General features: G+C 45.4%; 1 protein-coding gene across 1 annotated transcript in view; it reads left to right on the top strand.

Annotated features, from left to right (window-relative positions):
* The first annotated feature begins 527 nt into the window (after nucleotides 1-527).
* Nucleotides 528-21,275, top strand: part of KCNQ5 (potassium voltage-gated channel subfamily Q member 5) — a 569,051-nt gene continuing 548,303 nt past the window's right edge. Inside the window, exon 1 of the mRNA XM_068550907.1 lies at nucleotides 528-931. Coding sequence (XP_068407008.1) covers nucleotides 528-931 — 404 coding nt within the window. The remainder of the gene's footprint in view (nucleotides 932-21,275) is intronic.

Consider the following 21,275-nt stretch of genomic DNA (forward strand, 5'->3'; position numbering starts at 1 on the left):
CGGGACCAGCCCTCGCGGCGGCGTAGCGGCGGGAGGGAACGGCGCCTGCCTCTCCCGTTCCTCCTCCGGGCACAAGGCGGGCCGCACCTTCCGGACACCTCCAAAGCGCCGGGGAGAACACGCCGAACTCGGCCTCCGAGAGGGGCTTCGGGGCCCGGTCCCCTCTGGCGTGGGGAGCCCGGGGCCGGGCGTGCGCGCGGGGGAGCTGCCGTTCCAGCCCCGGGGGCGCTTCGCCAGGAGGGAGTATCTGCCACGGGAACGGAGGGGCCGGAGAAGCCCTCTTGGAGTGACGCCCCCGACACGTCCTGCTTACGCATTCGAAGCTAAAGGCTGCTCGACCCCGGGACTCCTCCGCGCGCCCTTCCGCCCCCGCTCCTCCCCCTTCCCCGGCGCGCAGGTCGAGGGCCGCCGGGCGCCCCGTCCGCCGCCGCCGCCGCCGCCGCCGCCGCCTCCTCGAAAGCGGCCGGCGCGCATGAGGCCGCGGCCCCCGCCGGCGGCGCCCCCCTCGCGGTGCCCGCGGTGATGCCATGCCCCGCCAGCACGCGGGCGGAGAGGAGGGCGGCGCCGCCGGGCTCTGGGTGAGGAGCGGTGCGGCGGCGGCGGCGGCGGCGGCGGGCTGGGGGCGCGCGGGCTGCGGCATGAAGGATGTGGAGTCGGGCCGGGCCAGGGCGCTGCTGAACTCGGCGGCCGCCGGGGGCGACGGGCTGCTGCTGCTGGGCACCCGCGCGGCCGCGCTGGGCGGCGGCGGCGGCGGCCTGCGGGAGAGCCGGCGGGGCAAGCAGGGCGCCCGGATGAGCCTGCTGGGGAAGCCGCTCTCCTACAGCAGCGGCCAGAGCTGCCGGCGTAACGTCAAGTACCGGCGGCTGCAGAACTACCTGTACAACGTGCTGGAGAGACCCCGCGGCTGGGCGTTCGTCTACCACGCTTTCGTGTGAGTACCCGCGCCCCCCGCGCGCCCCCCGCCACCGCGGCGGCGGGGGCCCTCTTCCCTGGTCCCCCGGACGCCCGGCGCAGACGCCCTGGCCGGGCGCGCGCATACATACACACACACACACGCACATGTACACACGCGCGCGCACACACTCGCGTGCGCACACGTGGTGGCTTTTATTTCTTTGCACGTGTTTGGGGTCTTCCTCCTAGAGCCTGCCAGCTCCCTGAGCCCCACCTCTCCCGCCTCTGCGGACGGAGCCTTCCCGTCGGCGCACCCGCTGAGCCACCCGGCCGCTCTTGGCGCCCGGGAGTAGAGCCGGGCAGGCGCGGGACCCCGGCTGCGCGGATAATTGGGAGCGATTAGGTCCCGAGATACGTCCACTCCAACCGTGGGGGGCGCCCGGGAGCTGGGAAAGGCTCAGGGAGGCGGAGCGCCCGCGCGAGTCTCGGGAGAGTGTGTTGGAAAGGTTAGGAGGTGATGGCGGGGTAGAGGCGGCGGGGAGAGGAGAGACGCAGGCCCGGGTGCTGGTCCCCGGGGCGGAGCTGGGGAGGCTGCCGCTCGGGGCGGGGGTGGGACAGCAGCTAGGTTTCCAGCGTGCCCGGAAACACGCCTCGCAGCCACCTCAACCGCCACTAACGGAAAGTCTCTCAGTGCACGTAGTCCTTCCTGCCACAGGGGTGGCCGAGGTCCGGAGGAGGCGAGCAGGGCCGGGCGAGGGGATGCTCGCTCGGGCGTAGTAGCCGAGGCTGGCGGGGAGCCCGGCGCGCAGGGGCGCGGGCCGGCGCGCCGCCCGGGACGGGATCAGGCGGTGGGTGAAGCTGGCGGTGGGTGAAGCCGGCGGTGGGTGAAGCAGGCGGTGGGTGAAGCAGGCAGTGGTGGCTTGGAGTCAGAGCGTGTGTGTTAAGGCTTCATCATCTAGCAGAGGATGCTTAATGAGAAAATGATTGGAAGCAAATGTTTATTTTTCCCTTAGGCATTTAAAATCTTTCCGTGCGTTTGAAGTTTACTACTGTTTTTCCCACAATGACCATTCATTCAGTCTCCTGTTAGAGTTAGGTTTATGTGGACATTTTAAGCTAGTTTTTATGCCGTTACGCCATCATCTTTTCTTCTTCTTTTTCTCCTCTCTTTTTAGTTCCCCTTTTTTGCTTCTTTATGTTAAAATGAAATATAAAGACAGCAGCCGTAGGAGGCCAGTAGAGAAAGTTTAAGGCACTCACTGACAGGTTCCCTGTTTCCTAGTAAAAAAGATTTGGAACACATGAATTAGGTGTCTTTTAGAAATGAGGCATGTCATCCAAACATAACTCTCACCTGGGATGGAGGATTGGCATCGACTCCAGAAACATTTTTTGAAATAACATGGACGAAGTGGCTGGTTTGGTAAATAGGTGAGCCTGGAATTTGACCACATAGTAGTCAGGAAATTGGTGGAGTCTACAATCTGTGTGACTCTGGTGTCTGGAAAATTTTACAGCCCCAGATTGATGTGAACATGTAGCATGAGGTGGAATATTCCAGCCAACTTTCCATCTTACAGTGTACACAAGGAGGACGTTGTGTAGCACCATTATTACATCAAAAGGTATAATGTGTGTAAGATTCACGTTGCCTAAGATGTGGTTATTGCAGTAAATGCTAGACTTAGAGAAACGCTACTGATACTTTTCATGTTCATGCCCTCTGAGTTGATATATAATGAATCCTATTACCTAATGAGCCTGATAAATTATTTTGACCTGTCAGGATAATTATTTAATCCTGTCAGGATCCACTAAAACATTTAGCAATATGATCTGTGCTCAATTTGGCAGCAAAATATATACTGTATGGAAATTGGTTTTTGGTTTTTCGGTTTTTTACACAAGAGTTTGCTCAGAACATTCATAGCTTTGATTTTACAATATGATGCTATTTAGCGGACTTTAATTTTTGGTGATTTATGTATTGTATATTCAGAAAGGGTGAGAGACAACTTTGGTTGGTGCTCATGCTTTGTATCTCCTAAGTGTTGCCCTTGAACATGAATGAGGACTTCTTGTAATGCAACATTTTCTTTTCAATATGTTGGGGGTCTAACAGGTTTTTCTGGCCTTACAGAATCTTAAATTTTTGACAGATCATTTTTGAAGAGGTTCAAGTTTGAATAATTCTCTACTCACCAGGCTTTATTGGTCAATCATTGTCTTCAGTGGTAGATCCAAAATAAATTAGGTACTTGTCAACGCCACGTGCTGCTGTGAAGTTTTGCCTTACTGATTTTTAGAGCCTGAAACTGTAATGCTTGAGCGATCGGGTAGGGGTGCTAGACCCACATTAGCACAAAGACAGAAGCATCTGCATAACTACAGCTGATGTAGTAGTGGGGGACAGGCTGTCTTTGGCAATTGCTGCTTATGATTTTAAATAAGCTTTAGAATAGCTGGATTTCACACGTTAAATTAATAAAGGAAAGTTACTTTGAGCTGCAAGTCTAACAAGACCATTAATAATAAAGGAAGTTATAAGGAAACCATTTCTAAAGCAGTGTAACTAACTAATTCCTTGCCAGCCTGGGAATCCCCAAATCTTACTTTAATAACAGGTTTTGTAGCACATTAAGGTTCTTGCCAAGAACAAATGCACTGTGATTAATGAGGTACTTCAGGGATGGATTTACTTGGTCGACCCATGTTTCCTTGCCAAGAAGCAAGAAAAGTATGTTTAAAGTTAAGTTTCAGGTGAAGAAACATTTCTGTTAAATATGCAAAAACCATGATTATAATGGTATTTTAATGGTATACAATGTGGTTTCAAGTGTTTATGTCCCAGCCCACTGATGAGATGGCTGGCAAGAACAAGAGATGGCCTGCTGCAAATCCTTTCTTCCAATCTTTATAAATCGGTGGAAATTAGGAGAGTCTGTTGTCTTACTGTGCTTTAGGATGTTTCCTGGTTTCCTGTTTTCAGCTGTCCTTTAGTTTAATGGAGGAGCTATTCAGATATGAGGTGGCATACTTCTTTGAATGTTGTTTGTCCATTTTTAATCCCTCATTTTTTGGGGGAAAAGTTTAGAGTAAATGGTGGTAATAGAAAAACACACGATGGGCTCCATATATCAATTTGCGCCAAAGGAACAAATGTGTTTCTGAGAAACAGCAAAGGTAACAGTGTGGCAGACACGTGTAACTCGCCACTTTGTCCGGTGCATCTTTGCCAGGCATAATGCCATGGATCAGAATGTATATATATTTTAAACTAGAAGAAATCCTCCAGTCACCCAAGCTAGGAGCCCGGCAGTCATCCTTGACGCCTTCGTTTTTCTCAGACTCGATCCCGCTGTCGACCCAAGTGATCATTGAAGTCTGTGTGTTCACTCTATAAATATTTTTCAAATCCATTCCCTTCTCTCCTTTGCTACTGCTACCCTCCCTCTCTGTTTCTCCATACATCCCCACTGGATTATTTATAATGGTCTCCGGCTTCTGGTCTCAGCCTTCCAGCTGTTTGCTCTGACACCACAGTGTTGTTCCTAAAATGCAAATCTTATCATATCCCCTTGCCTCTAATCTTTCCATGGCTCTCTACCATCTACTCATCTGTTCACTCATCCATCCATCTGCAAACATGTGAGTGTCCACGTGTGCTAAATCCCAAATTTGTAAGGCGAAGGCCTTTCCCCTCTCAAGAAGGGAAAAGACTCCAGCAGGGGATAAGTGCAAGCCCGCGAACAGGAGTGAAACGCTGCTGTTGTAGAGGTGAGTACAGAGTCACGTGGGAAAAGAGGAGGAAGTGGAGCTGAGAGCACAAAGGTTGGCACAGGCTTTAGAGAGGAAGTGAGGTATGAGCTGAGTTTTGACAAATGACTAAATTTTCAGGCGTAAAAGCAAGGAGGGGATGAGCAATCTTGACGGAGAAAATAGCTTAGGTAAAGACGTGGCACTGGAATCAACATGGTAAGTCTGGGTCCTGGTGAGTATCTGCAGGGTGAGCACGACCTCAGGAAAAGAGGGTAGATCAAAAGGCACACGTGCCTGACCTTGGGTGGCTTCAGACGCCGGCCATGGAACCTAGTCTTTATCCTGTAGCTGGTACTGGTCAGTGAATGGTGGTAATCAGAGGGATGATGTCATCAGACACGAATTTTGGGAAGATGTGTCTTTCCTTAGTTCGCTAAATGGATTGAAGGGTGCCAGATGGGACCAGTGTGGCCTGTGAGGAGATGACAGCAACTGCCCAAGTTTTCCACTCATTCTTGTATCCTTTTATCCATAAATTCGTGCCACGATGTCTGTCGACTGTCTCCTTTGTGCCGTGGACTGTTCTGGAAAGGTGAGAGATGATTGCCTGAGGAGCTTAGGCAGTAACCGTAGGGACAAGACGGAGGGATTTAATTAGAGAGCAGCTATGTAGGTACCATGCAGATTGTTTTCACCAGTCCCACGTGCGGTGTCAGAAAGATGACCCTGAGCTGGGTGATTTGGGGAACGGAAGTACCATTCACTAACACATGGGGACAAAGGGCGAGGGGCATGCTTTCAGGGGATATAATGAGTTCCGACTTGCATTTGTTGAGTTTGAAACGTTTGTAAGACGTTTAGGGAGAGATCGTAAGTGGTAAACACACAATAGTGAACCAGGTACGCATGGCCTCTCTCCATCGGGTCTTGGCTCAGCAGCCAGAACCATTTCTGTCGCAAAGAGAGCAAAAATCAATCAAATATATTTCAAAGAATGACTGCCTTTACGAATCTAGAGCAAAATCTAGATGTCTCGATTAGATATTCAGATTTGGAAGCTGCCAGCAGTTTCGTGCTGGTGAAAGCAATGAGTGGGACAAGTGAGTTAGCCCAGAGATGCAGGGTGGGATGAGGACGTGGTGGAGGACAGAGTGGGGACGGCACCAGCCAGCAGGGGATGGAGCTCTGTAAGAGATCACAGAAGGACCTGGGAAACCTCAACAGTGACCACAGTGCCACAGGGAAAAGCCAGGAGGCCTTCTCTTTATAAAAGCGAAGGCAGGAAGACGTGCGCAGGAAGGAGCTGCAGTCGGCATTTCCGGTGCTGCAGAAAGACCTAGAAGAGGTGTGTTAGGATTTCGTTGGTTGGTGATGAAGGAGGTTCCCCGATGGCCTTTGCCGAAGCAGCGTCAGTGGGATGGTGTCACGACTGGGATTTAAGTGTGTTGAGGATGGCTGAGAGCTGGGATGGTGGGGACAGGAGTGTAAATTAACTCCAGATTCCTTGGACCGGCTCACGAGACCCCTCGTGACGTGGTCTCTGCCATCTTTCCTGGCTCATCTCTAATACACTCCTGAGCCCCAGCCTTGCTGAGACACCCCGTCCTGCATCTGCCGCCGGACACAGTATTTGCTCACGTTCTTCTCTGGGGCTCTTCCCACCCCTTGCATTCTGGCTGCACAACTCCTACTGTTTCTTCAAAACACAACTCAAGGGTCGCCTCCTCTTGGGCACAACTCCCGCTGCCAGGATAATTTAGGTGCCTCTCATGTCAGCTTCCATGGGCCCCCGGGAACGACATGACCCTGGTGCTTCCCCTGCCTTGCGGTCCCTGTGAGCCACTTGGTCTGCCTCTCCCACAGGAGGGTGAACTTCCTGTACAGAAGATCTCCCATTTATCTCTGAATCCCAAGCACCTAGCAAGGTGCCCTGTATGTAGTAGACCCTCCGTACATGCCTGCTTCATGAGTAGGTAAATCATTTTCCTTGGAAACCTTCCGTACAGGAGTTGCAGAGTGAAGCAAAGCTGAAGGAATTACCAAGTCTTTTTTGATTTGCTTAGAAGTAAGGTACTGATGATTCATTTAGAAGAGAAAGGTATGGGTCCAGAAGCGGGAGATCTTTGCTTTGCTTCCAACTTGCCCACTGATTCGCTTTGTGACTTGGAATAAGTTACTTCCCCCTCCTGGGCCTCCAAATCTTATCTGAGAAACGGGCACAGAGGTGTTTGTGAGGCAGCCATGGTGACGGAGGCTACGGTGGAGGGTCTGAAATGTAATCGGAAGGGGAAGGAGTATTTGTAATTAGTGACCTGATCTCTTAATCCTTTCCCTCCCTCAGCTCCGAGCTGCAGGCCCACCTCCTAATTGTTCGCGTTAACTCCAAACTCCTGGGGAGGGCAGTAGGCCGCACGGTAGCCACGGGGGGCTTTCTAAGGAGTTAAACAGAACGCAGCACTCCTCTGTTGGACGAAGGATCTGCTGATCGCCGTCTCTACCCAGCTTCTTAAGGGCAGGGGCTGTCGTCTGGTTCTCTCTCTGCTATATCACCAGCACCCAGCCCAGGGTCTGGCGCGTAGAAGATGCTTCATGCGTGCAAACTGATTCACGCCCCTCATCCCCCAAATACACTGCTGGTTTCCTGGTGGAAGATGGCATGTGACCCTCTTGGCCATTCCCTGTGTCAGGACTCCCAACAGATGTGATGAACAACCTTATTATTTACATATATATTCTGTTCAGAGCTAAATCTCTGTCTGTAGGAAGTGATGTTTGCATTTTATTTTCGCTCCTGCGTTCCTTGAAAAGCACTGATTTCCCTTAAATACGGAGAGGCCTTCTACAAGTTATACTGCTTTTTGCTCTGCTCATCTAGGAACATAAAATGCTCAAATCAGTCTGTTTTCAGAAATGGAAACAACGCCGTAGCGTTTGAGGATCACATTCCAATTAGAAATGTTGAAAGTGTTAAAAATCTTAGCATTGGGAACATTAGGGCCTAAGAGAAATGAAACATAAGAAAAAAATATTTCAAAATGGCATGAAGTCTTGATACAAGGACCACTATAAACAAGGAAGGTAGCCAGCAGTCTTTTGATAATAGCTTGCGAAGAAGAGGTGCCAGTTTTAATTTTTAATTGCAAATGGCTATTTTGGCAACTGAGAGCGCCAGCAGAGCGAGTTTTCGCCCAGCCCCCTGCGGTGAAAAGTGCCTGAAACGGCCCAATTGCCGGGCTGCCATAGCTTCTAGTTGTGTTTAACGAGGGGTAGGTGTTTTCACTTCAATTTCCTTTTCCTTCAACCATTTCAAGGATGCTATTTGAAGTTTTATTTGGTTTCAACCTGGTAGACAAGATGGGCTACACGGCTGCATTGTTTCATAATTTTTAAAATTCTTTGATGGCTCTCAGAGTTTTAGGTGATCCTTTTGATACTTTGTTATCAGCCTGTGGAAGTATTGAGTTTCCGAAATGTCACTGAGGTCATCTATTTATAATCTGAAAAATACTTTGTGCTTTTTCCATTTTATGTATCTGTATTTCTCTCTCTGTATATGTACACATGTATTCCATACATACTGTGTCCTAGCACAGAACTTGTTAGTGCAAATATTTACATTTACCTTATTTTTGCTCCTCTAAAAGTAAATAAGACATTTGAATAGCATGCAGTTGAAAATAAAAAGATCATATGGAGATTATATCATAACTTGAAATATATTTAAATTTAATTGTGTATGAAGAAAACACTTTTGACAAACTTAGTCATAGTCTTCGTTCCTTCCATTTATAGTACCTGTGAGGTAATTCTAGAAACTCAGTTCCATCTTCAGTCAGTGGCAGGATCATCTTTTATAATTATCATGTTATAATTTCTCTCTCTTTTTTTTAGCAATCAATTCAGATGAATACTTTACAGTCATTGTGTGTACCACTGAATGTGCTAGGTGCTGGTGGTGCAAAATGGGGAACCATGGTGGACCATGACCTCAAGGAAAGGGCAATATGATTAGATTCGGATTCAGTTATCAACTTTACTGATTTCGTGACTATGAGCAAGTTGCTTCCAATACGATCAACTTAACCTGTAAAACAGGAATAATAATATTACATCAGTGTATTGCGATATTTTATATGTATGTAATATATATATGCATATAATCGCAATGAGCACATGGTCATTATTGAAACAGGAGAGAAATACAGAGGCAATGTGATGGAGGGAGAGACTGCCCTGTCAAGGTCCAGGATGCTTTCCTGTAGGTGCTGGGCAGTTTCTGAATTTGGTGGGTTTAGGCAGGTGGTAATGTCATTGAATTTACATTGTAGATTGTCCAGTCTGCCAGCTCTAGGAATGATGGCTTCCTAGAAAGGGGACAAACGAGGCGGGAGATCCATTTCAAAACTGTTGTTTCAACTGAGACAAGAAATAATTAGGACTTGGACAGGGGGCAGTGGTAGCAAAGATGGAGAAGAAAATATGGCCCTGGTGGTGCAGTGGTTAAGAATCCGCCTGCCAATGCAGGGGACATGGGTTCGAGCCCTGGTCCGGGAAGATCCCACATGCTGCGGAGCAACTAATCCCGTGCGCCACAATGACTGAGCCTGCTCTCTGGAGCCCACGAGCCACAACTAGTGAGCCCGCGAGCCACAACTACTGAAGCCCCCACGCCTAGAGCCCGTGCTCCGCAACAAGAGAAGCCCCCACAGTGAGAAGCCCACGCACCACAACGGAGAGCAGCCCCCACTCGCCGCAACTAGAGGAAGCCTGCGTGCAGCAATGAAGACCCAACGCAGCCAAAAATGAATAAGTAAAATAAATAAATTTAAAAAAAAAAGAAAATATGGTGATAGAGTTGCAATGTATTAGAGGGGTCAACGTGGAAGATGAAGAAGAAGGATGGATTTGCTGTTTCCCGGTTCCTGGTTTGGGTGGTAGGCTACGTAGTGGGGGCCGTTAAATGAGATTGAGAATACAGGGGAGACAGCAGGCTGCAGGGGATGTTGGGGTGATAGATGAGTTTAGTTTGAAGATGCTGAGCCTTTGGTGACTGTGGGTTCCTCGCTATATACGTCTGGCAGCTGTGGATGAAGATTTAAGAGACACGGAGGTACCGACAGCGCTTAAAATCACAAGGAGAGTGTGTGAAAGAGAGAGGATGGAAACCTGGAGAATACCGACACGTAAGGGTGAGCGGAGAAAGGGGAATAAAATGGAGCAGACAGCGAGATGGAAGGAAACACTGGACAGAAGGATGGCCAGGAGGTCGTGGAAACCAAGGGTACTGAGAGAGTTTCAAGAAATAGTCCACTATGAAATATAGGCAGCGGTTACCACTGGATCTGACGGCAGCATGGGCGGCGTCAGTGAAGGAAGCTCTTAGGGCAGAAGCCAGGATGCTGTTCGCTGGGAAATGAATTGGAAGTGATGAGAGGAGTCGGTGAGCGTGAGCCCTGTATTCAGTTAGTTTAGTGGGAATATAACAAGAGAGACTGAACTCTAGCTTGAAGGAAACACAAGACTAAAGGGGAGAACAAGGGAGGGGAACTTGTAGGAAAGAAGGTTATTTACCATCAACGGTAGTCATTGTTAATTATTGATTATATGCTGGACATTGTTCTTAATGCCTTACACACATTCAGTCTTTTAATCTCAGAACAGCCCTAGGAGGTGGTATTTAGGATCGTCATCTCCTGTGAACAGACCAGGATGCTGGCAGGGTGAGGGTCAGTGACCTGACCACGGTCAGCCAGCCACCGAGTTAGTGGCAGAACAGGGCTTTGAACCAGGCAGGTTGGCTGGCAGCCCGGGTTCTTAACCACCGTAACCGCCACTATTGTGGATGATTCCTGTGGGCCCAGGGCCCCTCCTGTTACATGGATGGCATCATTTAAAAACGGTTTTTGGGGGTGGGGTGGGATGAATTGGGAGATTGGAATTGACATATATACACTTTTGATACTATGTATAAAATAGATAGCTAATAAGAAACTATTGTACAGCACAGGGAACTCTACTCAGTGCTCTGTGGTGACCTAAATGGGAAGGAAATCCAAAAAAGAGGGGATATATGTGTATGTACAGCTGATTCACTTTGCTGTACAGCAGAAGCTAACACAACATTGTAAAGCAACTGTACTCCAATAAAAATTAATTTAAAAAAATAAATAAAAATTAAAAAATGCTTTGGGGTGTGGTATAGCTCTTAGCAAAACAGCATATGCACAATAAATATCGTTGAAAAAAATGAATGATGGTTAAAACCCCTTATAACTTAGTATCAGAGAATTACATGTAACTTAACAGTATTAGGCATGTTTGTTTCTGTCTCCAAATTCTAACCAGCTCAAGTTTTAATTTTTCCATAAAGTTTCTCTTGATAGCTCTGGATTATTTCCTTACTTTTATTTACCTCACATAGCTTTTATTATTTGGACCATGTATTTTAGCCCTTAATTACATTCTCGCATTGCTTTCCAATTGGATCGTTTAACTAATTCTTCAAAAATAATTTGTGTCTAAAGAAACCAAAGTACCCTTTTTATTTGTATCTCCTATGACATCAAGCCCAGATTTTTATCCTTTGTTTTTAATCAAAATTTACCTAGTTTATCGCTACCAGGGGGACTATTTGAATGTTATACCTTTTTTTTTTTTTTTCAAACAGGAATTTCCTTAAGTTCTACTAGTTTAAATTGTGGAGCAACTTATATTGAGGACCCAAATTGCTATAATAACTTCTTAATAGCATTTCCTATAAACATTAAATTTTGAATTTATACTTTCACTGCAGAATGCCTAAGATTCATTTAAAATAGCAGCAGTTGCTTCATTTATGTTTCATAAAGGCTGAATGTGCCATAGAACCATTTGCCCCAAACTGATTTTACCGGATTTTCTTTCTTTAAAGTAATAGAATACTCATGTTTTCTTCACACTAACATAAATATCTTCCATTTAGTCTCCATGCTTCCTTCTCCCCTCCCCCATCCACATTTTTCCTGGATGTTTCTTCCTTTCTTTCTCTCATTTGTCCCATCGTCTTTCCCCCCAATTAAACTATTCCTAGTTTTTTTTTCCTTCCTCTCTGGGCATCTATATTTCTGAAATGAGTTTTCTCTTTATTTCTTTTTACCAGGTTGTATAATTTGATTTCTCTTCCTCTTAAAGCTGTCTGCTCTTAATCAGGAGATGGGCTGACCCTGTAATTGCTTACAGGCTGCAAGAGTGTCCTGCATCAAGCAGACCGGGCCACCTAATGTACACATCGCTCTGCAGTAATTCACTGAGGCCTCCAGAAAGACGCGGGGGTTAGAGAACCCTACTTTTCTGGGAGTTTTAGTTAGGCTCAGGTTTCTTAGGAAATAAGAGAGTGAAGCCTTACAATTTCTCTGAGGCTTTCTAATATCTACCTATTATTTCTGAAACCCGGGAGTACTCAGATATTCCGTGAATAATTTTTAAAAGATCATACTTTCCATTTTGGAAGTTGACTGCTGTATATAGCTGAGAAAGAAATTATTTTTATTCCAGATGGAATTATTGTAGAAAAAAGCACATTGAAGAAGTCAATATGTTTGTCACGTAGAGTTAAATAGCAGGTAACTTAAAATCATTCATCGCATGTCCGTCAGTAGATGGATGGATAAAGAAGATGTGATACAAATATACAATGGAATGTTACTCAGCCATAAAAAAGAACGAAATCTTGCCACTTGCGACAACAGGGATGGACCTTGAGGGCATTGTGTTGAGTGAAATAAGTCAGACAGAGAAAGACAGATACCACATGATCTCACTTATATGTGGAATCTAAAAAGCAAAACAAGTGAACAAACAAAACAAAATAGAAACAGAGTTATAGATACAGAGAGCAAACTGGTGGTTGCCAGAGGGAGCAGGGGTTGGGTAAAATAGATGAGGGGGGTTAAAAGGCACAAACCTTCAGTTATAAAATAAGTCACAGGAATATAATGTACAGGATAGAGAATATAGTCAATATATAGTCAATAACACGGTAATAACTCTGTCTGGTGACAGACGGTTACTAGACTTATCATGGTGCTCATTTCGTAATGTATTGGATTGTCAAATCGCCCTGCTGTACGCCTGAAACTAACATAATATTGGATGTCAACTATACTTCCATAAAAAAAATATTTATCATGTAGACTGTTTACAGTCGTTAGCAGTTTCCTTTCTCAGTGAGCCAGGAAATAGATCTGTAATTTGGCAACAGAGAGCTGCAGTTCTCCTGTTTAATTGGAGATTAAAGCATGGACTCAAAATGCAAGTTGTCAGGGGACTGCATAGGAGAGAGAAAACCACCTGTATTTTTTCCTAGTTGGAAATTTTTCCAAAGCATAGGCTTTGTGAAAGCTATTCCCACAATCTTTTATGGACTAGGTACCAAGTTTAGGGCTCCCTTTTCTCTAAACCTGTTTCCCCTCATACCCGAACGAATCTGGGACTGGATGGGACTGAGAATTTGGGTTCTTCTCCCATGTTTGGGTCATCGAATACATTTCTCAGCTTTCTGGGTTGTACAGTTAGGACATAATTCTTCACTGTTTGTTCAATAAAGTGACCTCATGCTATGTATAAGGACCTGAACTACACAAGAACTACAGAACCTGAACGGAAATAAGACACAGCCTATTCCTTCAAGGAATTTTTACTCCAGAAGGGTATGAGTTTACTGTTTACTGAGCTACAAAAACCACCTCTCTGAGTTGACAGGATGAAAGAAAAGGTTGGCCTTTCTCCAGAGACATTTAGCTACTGCTCCTATTAAAGGGATTTTCAGGGTAAAGTCTGATCACCGTACAGAGAACTGCTGACTGCCAGCTCTCTTGACCCCTTGGGAAACTTGGAAGCTGGGTGCCCAGCTGCCCATGCAGGTGGGCATTCAGTTCAGTGCATCCCACACAGAGACCCAACCCAGGAGTTCCCACTGATCACAGTAATTTCCAAAGAGCAATAGTTAAACTGGTTAAACTAAATGTTCTAGTTAATAAAACATTCTGAGTATGTTTAATTTGCTCTCAAGTGTGTTTAAAAATAGAAAAGAAACCAATGCTCTTCATAGTACTTTGTTTGGGGATGTTATTCTTTTTCTCCCCAAAATGACTTACAAAAAATAATGCAAACCAAAAGTTTGGTTTTTAAAAACAACAAAATCAAATGAAATGCCTGTTCATCTTCAGTATATATGCTAAATTTCTACTCTTGTTAACTTTCTTTATTTTAGTACATGGGGGAAGATATTACACCGGGCCTTCCATGGGGCCTAGAATTCATTCATTCTTTATTTCATTCATTCAGTATTTGAGTGCCCACCTCATGTCACGTCCTTGGAACACTTTGGAAATACTCTTTCCCATTTGATCGACTTTCTCCAGGCATGTGGGAAATGGCTCTTTTTCTTCAGCCAGAGAGTGGCTCTTCAGAGTGAAGGTAAAGCCATTGAGTGTAAGAATGTGTGTTCACTGCAGTCCTTAAGGTGCACTTGGTTATCTCCTTAAGACTACAGCCTAACCTTCAGATGTATTTCTGAACTAGATGGGCAGTCAGGTGACAGAATTACACGGTGACATTAAACTAGTTTTAAATTTACCGGAGCCAGATGATTAGATCCTATAGTTCTGTTCTGCTCCATCAAATGGAAAAGGTGAGGAAGTTGGATGTCAATACAAATGACTTTGGGGGAACTCATTTATAACCTTCAAGATAAGATCATGTGGTCCTTGACACCTGGAAGAAATGACAGTCACTCTGTTTAGGGGCAACATTATCTCCAAGCTTGAACATTTCAAATTGGCACCCAAGTTTTTTTCCGTGGAAGAAAATCAGATAAGTCCTTTAGATTCAGAGCCACCAAAGAATAAACTCAAAGAGATGGTTGACAGTCAGCACAAAGGAACCAGCTAGGCACTGAGATGGCCCTGCAGACCTGCCAAAGGTAGGACAGGAGACACACAAGGAAAGGAAAAAGTATGCAGGTCACATTTGTGCCAATGGTGCTGACTTCTGCATGGTCACTCGGGCCACCGGTTTGGTGGGACCATGTTTCAGTTATTCTGTCTCTCAGTGGAAGGGACTGTCGTCATTCCACTGAAAGTGGAAGTTATCTTTAGCAGGAAAGATTCCCTTACATGGATCCAGAGCTTTTCCTCCCAGTGTCGGACCTGATGAGTTACTTTACAAATGACTGTTCCCAAACTAGTTGGGTCATGCTGCGGAGAGCTGTTTTTCGGAGCTCGTGGGTATGGAGTTTTACTCCAGGCTTCGGGGCAGGAAGTGGATAATACAAATAAATTTATAGATGGCACCAAAGGAGGTGGCTTAGACAACCATGAACAAGAATAGTTAAGAAACTATCACGTTGTGCCAGAGAAAACAGAATACTCATCTAATTCAAGGGTAGGTACCATAATTCACAATTGTCATGAATGAGAGAGCATTCTTTTTTCCTCCAAAAAAGGTGAAAGGCAATGACCCGAATTCTTTTCTATTTGTTGTTGGTCCGAAGTCCCTTTCCACTTTGCAGCCTTAGTATAGATTTCCAAAGCACGTGACAATACACTGGAGAGACCTAGTGACGTTAAATCTGTCGTGTGTTTTTCACACTTGCTTGCAGAGCCCCAGGTGAAGCTGGTGGTTATGCCAGAGTCAGCGTCTGGGGGGTGGGGCGTGGGGGGCTGCAGCAACACAGCACCACGAGGGCCTGGCCTGGAGCATCAGCCATGGGACGGTGAAGGAGGGGAGGACAGCAGAGAGTTCAGAGGGAGAACCAGAGTTCCTAGCCCTGGATCTGCGTTTGATAGACGGAAGAGATGAAAGAACCAGAGTTTTCACGGCTTCAAGCAAACGTGACTGTGACTAAGCAAAGATGCTCAATTCCGTTCTAGGGAGAGAGGGGATGCACAGGTGAGCATATAACCTATTCGAGCTTGGGGAGAGGGAGGAGAGGGTCATTAGTTAGTGATGTAGAGGTGCTGGTGACAAAATTGAAAAGCTGTTGGAGAGGAATGTAGGGAGACAGGGGATTAGGGAATACTGGCATTTGGGGAGAAAAGAGAAAAGGGGCTTGTGAAAGAGACAGAGAAGAGAAGGACTCAATACAGGGTAATACAGCATCCACAGGGGGACCAAGTCTCAAAGAAGGAGTGCAATGGGCTGAGAGTATTATGAAGAAAAGAAATGAAGCTCTGAACATTAGGGTGTACATGTCTTGTCTTTTTTCCCTCTTTTTTTTCAAATTAATTAATTAATTAATGTATTTATTTTTGGCTGCGTTGGGTCTTCGTTGCTGCGCATGGGCTTTCTCTAGTTGCAGCAAGTGGGGGCTACTCTTCGTTGCGGTGTGTGGGCTTCTTATTGCGGTGGCTTCTCTTGTTGCGGAACATGGACTCTAGTTGCGTGGGCTTCAGTAGTTGTGGCACGTGGGCTCAGTAGTGGTGGCTCGCGGGCTCTAGAGCGCAGGCTCAGTAGTTGTGGCGCACGGGCTTAGTTGCTCCTTGGCATGTGGGATCTTCCCGGACCAGGGCTCGAACCCGTGTCCCCTACACTGGCAGGCGGATTGTTAACCACTGCACCACCAGAGAAGCCCCGTATATGTCTTTTCTAATGAGTGACTTCCTTTCCTTCGGATATATGCCCAGGAGTGGAATTGCTGGATCATATGGTAGTTTCTTGAGGACCCTCCATACTGTTCTCCATAGTGGCTGCACCAATTTACGTTCCCAGCAACAGCGTAGGAGCGTTCCCTTTTCTCCACACCCTTGCCAACATTTATTATTTTGCTTGTCTTTTTGAAGATGGCCATTCTGACGGGCGTGAGTGATATCTCGTGGTGGTTTCAGTTTGCATTGCTCTGATGGTTAGTGGTGCTGAGCATGTTTTTCTGTGTCTGTTGGCCGTCTGTATGTCTTCTTAGGAAACCTGTGTATTCAGGTCCTCTGCCCATGTTTTAATTGGGCTGTTTGTTTTTAGATATTGAATTATGTGAGCTCAGTATATACTTTGAATATTAACCCCTTATGAGACATATCATTTACAAATATCTTCTCCCATTTAGTAGGTTGTCTTTTTGTTTTGCTGATGGTTTCCTTCACTATGCAAAAGCTTTTACGTTGAATTAGGTCCTATTTGGGTTTTTTTTTTTTTTTTTTGCTTTTTTACTTTTGTTTCCCTTGCCTGAGGAGACAGATCCAAAAAAATACTGCTAAGACTTATGCCAAAGAGTGTACTGCCTATGTTTTCTTCTAGGAGTTTTATTGTTTCCTGTGTTACATTTAGGTCTTTAATCCATTTTAAAAACCTGAGTGTTCATGAACAGGTGAATGGATAAAGAAAATGTGATACATACACCCCCCCCACACACACACACACTGGAATACTACTCAGCCATAGAAAAGAATGAAATTTTGCCATTTTCAACAACATGGATGGATATGGAGGGTATTATGCTTAGTGAACTAAGTCCAAGAAAGACAAATACATTGTTTTCACTTATATGTGGTATTTTAAAAAAGAATGAATATAACAAAACAGAAACAAACTCATTGATATGAGAACAAACTAGTGGTTACCAGTGGGGAGAGGGCCGGTGAGTTGGGGAAGGGCAAGAGATGGGCAAGAGATTAAGAGGTACAAACTACTGGGTATAAAATAAGATTCAAAGATGTAATCTGCAGCACAGGGAATAGAGCCAATAGTTTACAATAACTTTACATTGAGTATCATCTATAAAAATATTGAATCACTGTGTTGCACACCTGAAACTATTGATAATATAACATTGTAAATCAACTATGCTTCAATATAATTACAAAATGCTACTGACAAAAGTTTCTTCATTTCTAGAAAAAAAAAAAAGAGTAGAAATGAAGATGTAGATGTAAAAAGAGGCAGTGATGTAGACAAGCAGCATAGAGCAGGGGCGGCCAGAACCTGGAAGGGGGGGGCCACCTAGGAGGGGACAGTTCTGCAGCCCCACGTGCTCCGAGGACATCTGTGTCACAGGGAAGAAATTGCGTCCTGGGAAAAGGGCCAAAGTAACCCAGCAACCAGACAGTGTGGGGCACAGCAGTCAGCATTCAGAAGGCATCCCGCAGGTGCAAGGGATGTCCCGAAGGTGTATCCTGAGAGACGGGGGTGCCCAGAGCGCCTCTGTGAGCAGACAGGGAAGTCTGGTGTGGGAGCAGCCTTGCAGTCCGAAGAGAGACACGGGTAAGTGCAAGGCACCTTTTCCCCTCTAGGTTATTATAAGATACTGAGTAAAGTTCCCTGTGCTATACAGTAGGTCCTTGTTGGTTGTCTCTTTTATATATAGTAGTGTGTACCTGTTAATCCTAAACTCCTAATTTGTCCCTCCCCACTTCTCATTGTATTAAAACCACAGAGAACCTTCCCTAGAGGGAGCTTAGGGCAGATCGCGAAGTCATCTCTGTAAGGCTGATGGGAGGCCCGGCCACCAGGGCTGCCCCTGGCAGTGTTTGATGTGGAACAAGTCACTTGACTTTTCTGCAGCCACAGTTTTCCCAGCTAAGAAAGGACAGTGTAGGAATAGGTCACCAAAGGTCCTTGCAGCTCTGTGAACCTATTACTAAATGTGTCAAAGCAGTAGTCCCTGACAATTTTTCCAACTTTAAGCTTTAAGAATGTGCTTTTCTCTGTAGATTCAAAAATAGAGAGATTATAGAAAAATCTTTTTGTTCCAGTGCAGAGAGCTTCTAGAGACAACAGTAAATCTCTTGGTATGTAATCCTAGCACCGAATGCAATGCTACTGTAAAATAAGTAACGTGTTCATTGATTTACTCATTAAACATGTGTTTTTACATGTGCCTCAGTATCTTGTACTAACCTATAGGGGAAAAGGATCTGAAAAAGAATATGTGTGGGGTGTGTGTGTGTGTATGAAACTGAATTACTTTGCTGTACACCTGAAACTAACGCAACATTGTAAAATCAAACATCAATAAAACAAAAACAAAAAAATAAGTAGTGACATTTCAAATCCTATTGTTTGTTCAACTCTTATATGAAGCATATTCTTTTTTTTAAAATAAATTTATTTATTTATTTTATTTTTGGCTGCGTTGGGTCTTCGTTGCTGCGCGTGGGCTTTCTCTGGTTGCGTGAAGCATATTCTTTTAAAAAGCAGTTTAGAACCTTTTCTCTCTGTATATTAACAGAGAAAATATTCCTCTCTGTTACAAATTCCTAAAAGCCAGCAAAAGACATTATTTTTTATGACTTTTCTTTCTTCTGAAGAAGTCAAATTCTGAAGCAGGGGTCTCTTTAGGGGTTAAAACATATATTGACTTGCTCTTCAAAGGCTCCAATAAATGGAGAGAGCAAATAAGAAACAAAGTAGTATTTAGCACCTTAGTATTAATATTCAGTAAACCACAGTTGCAGCACTGTGGTTTCTTTCCAGATAGGAAAATTTTGTGAGAGATAGCCCCAGAATTCGAGGGAGCGGGAGTGGGAGAAAGGACATGTAAACATTGTATGAGGATCCAAAAGCCCCTCTTTCATTCTGTGTCTCTGTCTCTCTGTCTCTGTCTGTCTCTGTTTCTGTCTCTGTCTCTCTCTCTCACAGACACACACACACACAATCTAATTACGCTTGATAAATTCATGAGGCGAAAGCAGATGTGTTCATCCAGAAATTCAGATGAGCTCACACATCTGTACGTAGGTGCACCCAGCGGCCCTGCTTGTATGCCCAGGAGGGCCTGGACCAGGACAGTCAGGCCCAGGCAGGAGCAGCAGGGTGAGGTCACCCTCCTAACGTCTGAAAATCCTTGCCCTGTTTATGGGGTGAGGCACGTCTCCAGCTTTGCAAGCACAGTGTCTTCTTCTTTTTTAATGTGAGTGGGTAAAATTAAGTTAAACTTGGTTTCCACCCTCCTGGTGTTTCTTTGTCTACATCTAATATGCTTTTTATAGTTCACAGTGTCATTAGAAAACTAATGGTTTCATTAGCGGATTATGAGGGAGAGGAATTTGGGTGGGGTTTAAATTGCTGGCCTAAAGATGGCCATTTTTGCATGAGTCAGGTACCTATGCTGCAAGGTTGACGTGTCCTATCGGTGCTTCTTCAGACATCTTTTTAGCTAAGAAAATTCTGAGGCAGAGAAGTGACTTGGAGAAAATGAAGGGCTCTCATTTAATTTTATGAACGATTCTTCATGCCCTAAGTTACTCCCGTGATCTTTGAATACCTAGGACATCCTTTCTCGGGCATCAGACCCCCTCCCTAGTGGTCCTGATGCAGAGCTGCTTCATGGACCACCCAGCACAGCCAGCAGGGCATGGGGGGTGGGGACAGATGGAGAGGAGGGTCCGTTCTCCTTGACACATGGCTGTTGCTTTTTTCCTGAGAGAAGAGGGTTGCTTTGGCGCCACAAAGCAAAGAGCACTTTACAAAGGCCTCCATTTGTACACAAATGCAAAGCACTTACCCTGGCCCTCAAATAAAGGGACGCTGCAGTTAATAAACTCTGACCGTCTGTATGAAAGAAAGTCTGATCCTGTGACATTTGTGAAACACCCTCACTCGTCAAGCCCACAGGCCACATCCACACCCCAGGTAGTGTTGTCAGTCTTTCTTTAAAAGACTTTGATGGCTCCTAAATACGGCCCCAGTAGTTATGCGCTGGTTACAGAGGCCAGAATTTTCTTTCATTCAGAGATCTGTGTCCTTTGCAAAGGTGTAAGTGTAAGAATTTTCCCTGAAGCATTGTTTTGTTTTCAAAAAAGTACAGAAACAACTAGATAATCAATGACGGTAAACTTGTCCAAGGGAAAACTGTGCATCCTTTGAAAAGAAGGACGGAAGTATGCATGACGTGGTTTCTAAAGTGAATTATTAGGTGAAAAAGAATCAAGGTATAACACACCGTATGTAGTGAATACAAGATCCACTTTTGTAAATTAAAAACACACACACACACAGTAGATTCTCATGGTCCATGCTAGTTAGGGCCTACGAATTCACTGCGAACACTGAATTAGCGAATACAGAATCGTTGCTCCTAGCAGAAACAGGGGGATAGGCTCCTTGGAGTCTTTGGTCACATTTCCATCAACCGATCGATACATAACCTTGTTTTATGTGTGTTTCTGTTTAAAGACACATTATTTAAGATCCAGTGGATTCACTAACATTGATCTCATAGCCAATAGCGCTGTAACTCCATCTGAATGAAGCTTACCTTACGTGTCTGTTCCCCTGGAAGTCACATCACAGCTTTCTTGCACTTAACGCTGGACAGTGCTTCAGCCCTACAGTGGACCCATTTTAAACAGCAAAATCACAGACACACACACACAAAGCACACAAATGCAAAAATCATGACATTAAATAGACCCTGAGATGGACACTTGTTTACAATCTGAGCTGAAATCAGAAGGTGTAGAATCGCCTTGTTCAGCGGCAGCTGGGAGCGTGGGCATTGGGAGGGAAGCTAGGTTTTTGGCCCCCGTTTGCGTGTCCGCAAATGACCGTGAATGCCCAGTGAGCACTGATGCTGGAGTTACACATAACTTTTAGGGGCAGGCAGATCGGCAAACACAGAAGGTGTGAGTCATGAGAATCGGCAATATATG

This window comes from Eschrichtius robustus, chromosome 9, assembly GCF_028021215.1.
Source record: "Eschrichtius robustus isolate mEscRob2 chromosome 9, mEscRob2.pri, whole genome shotgun sequence".
Lineage (NCBI taxonomy): Eukaryota > Metazoa > Chordata > Mammalia > Artiodactyla > Eschrichtiidae > Eschrichtius > Eschrichtius robustus.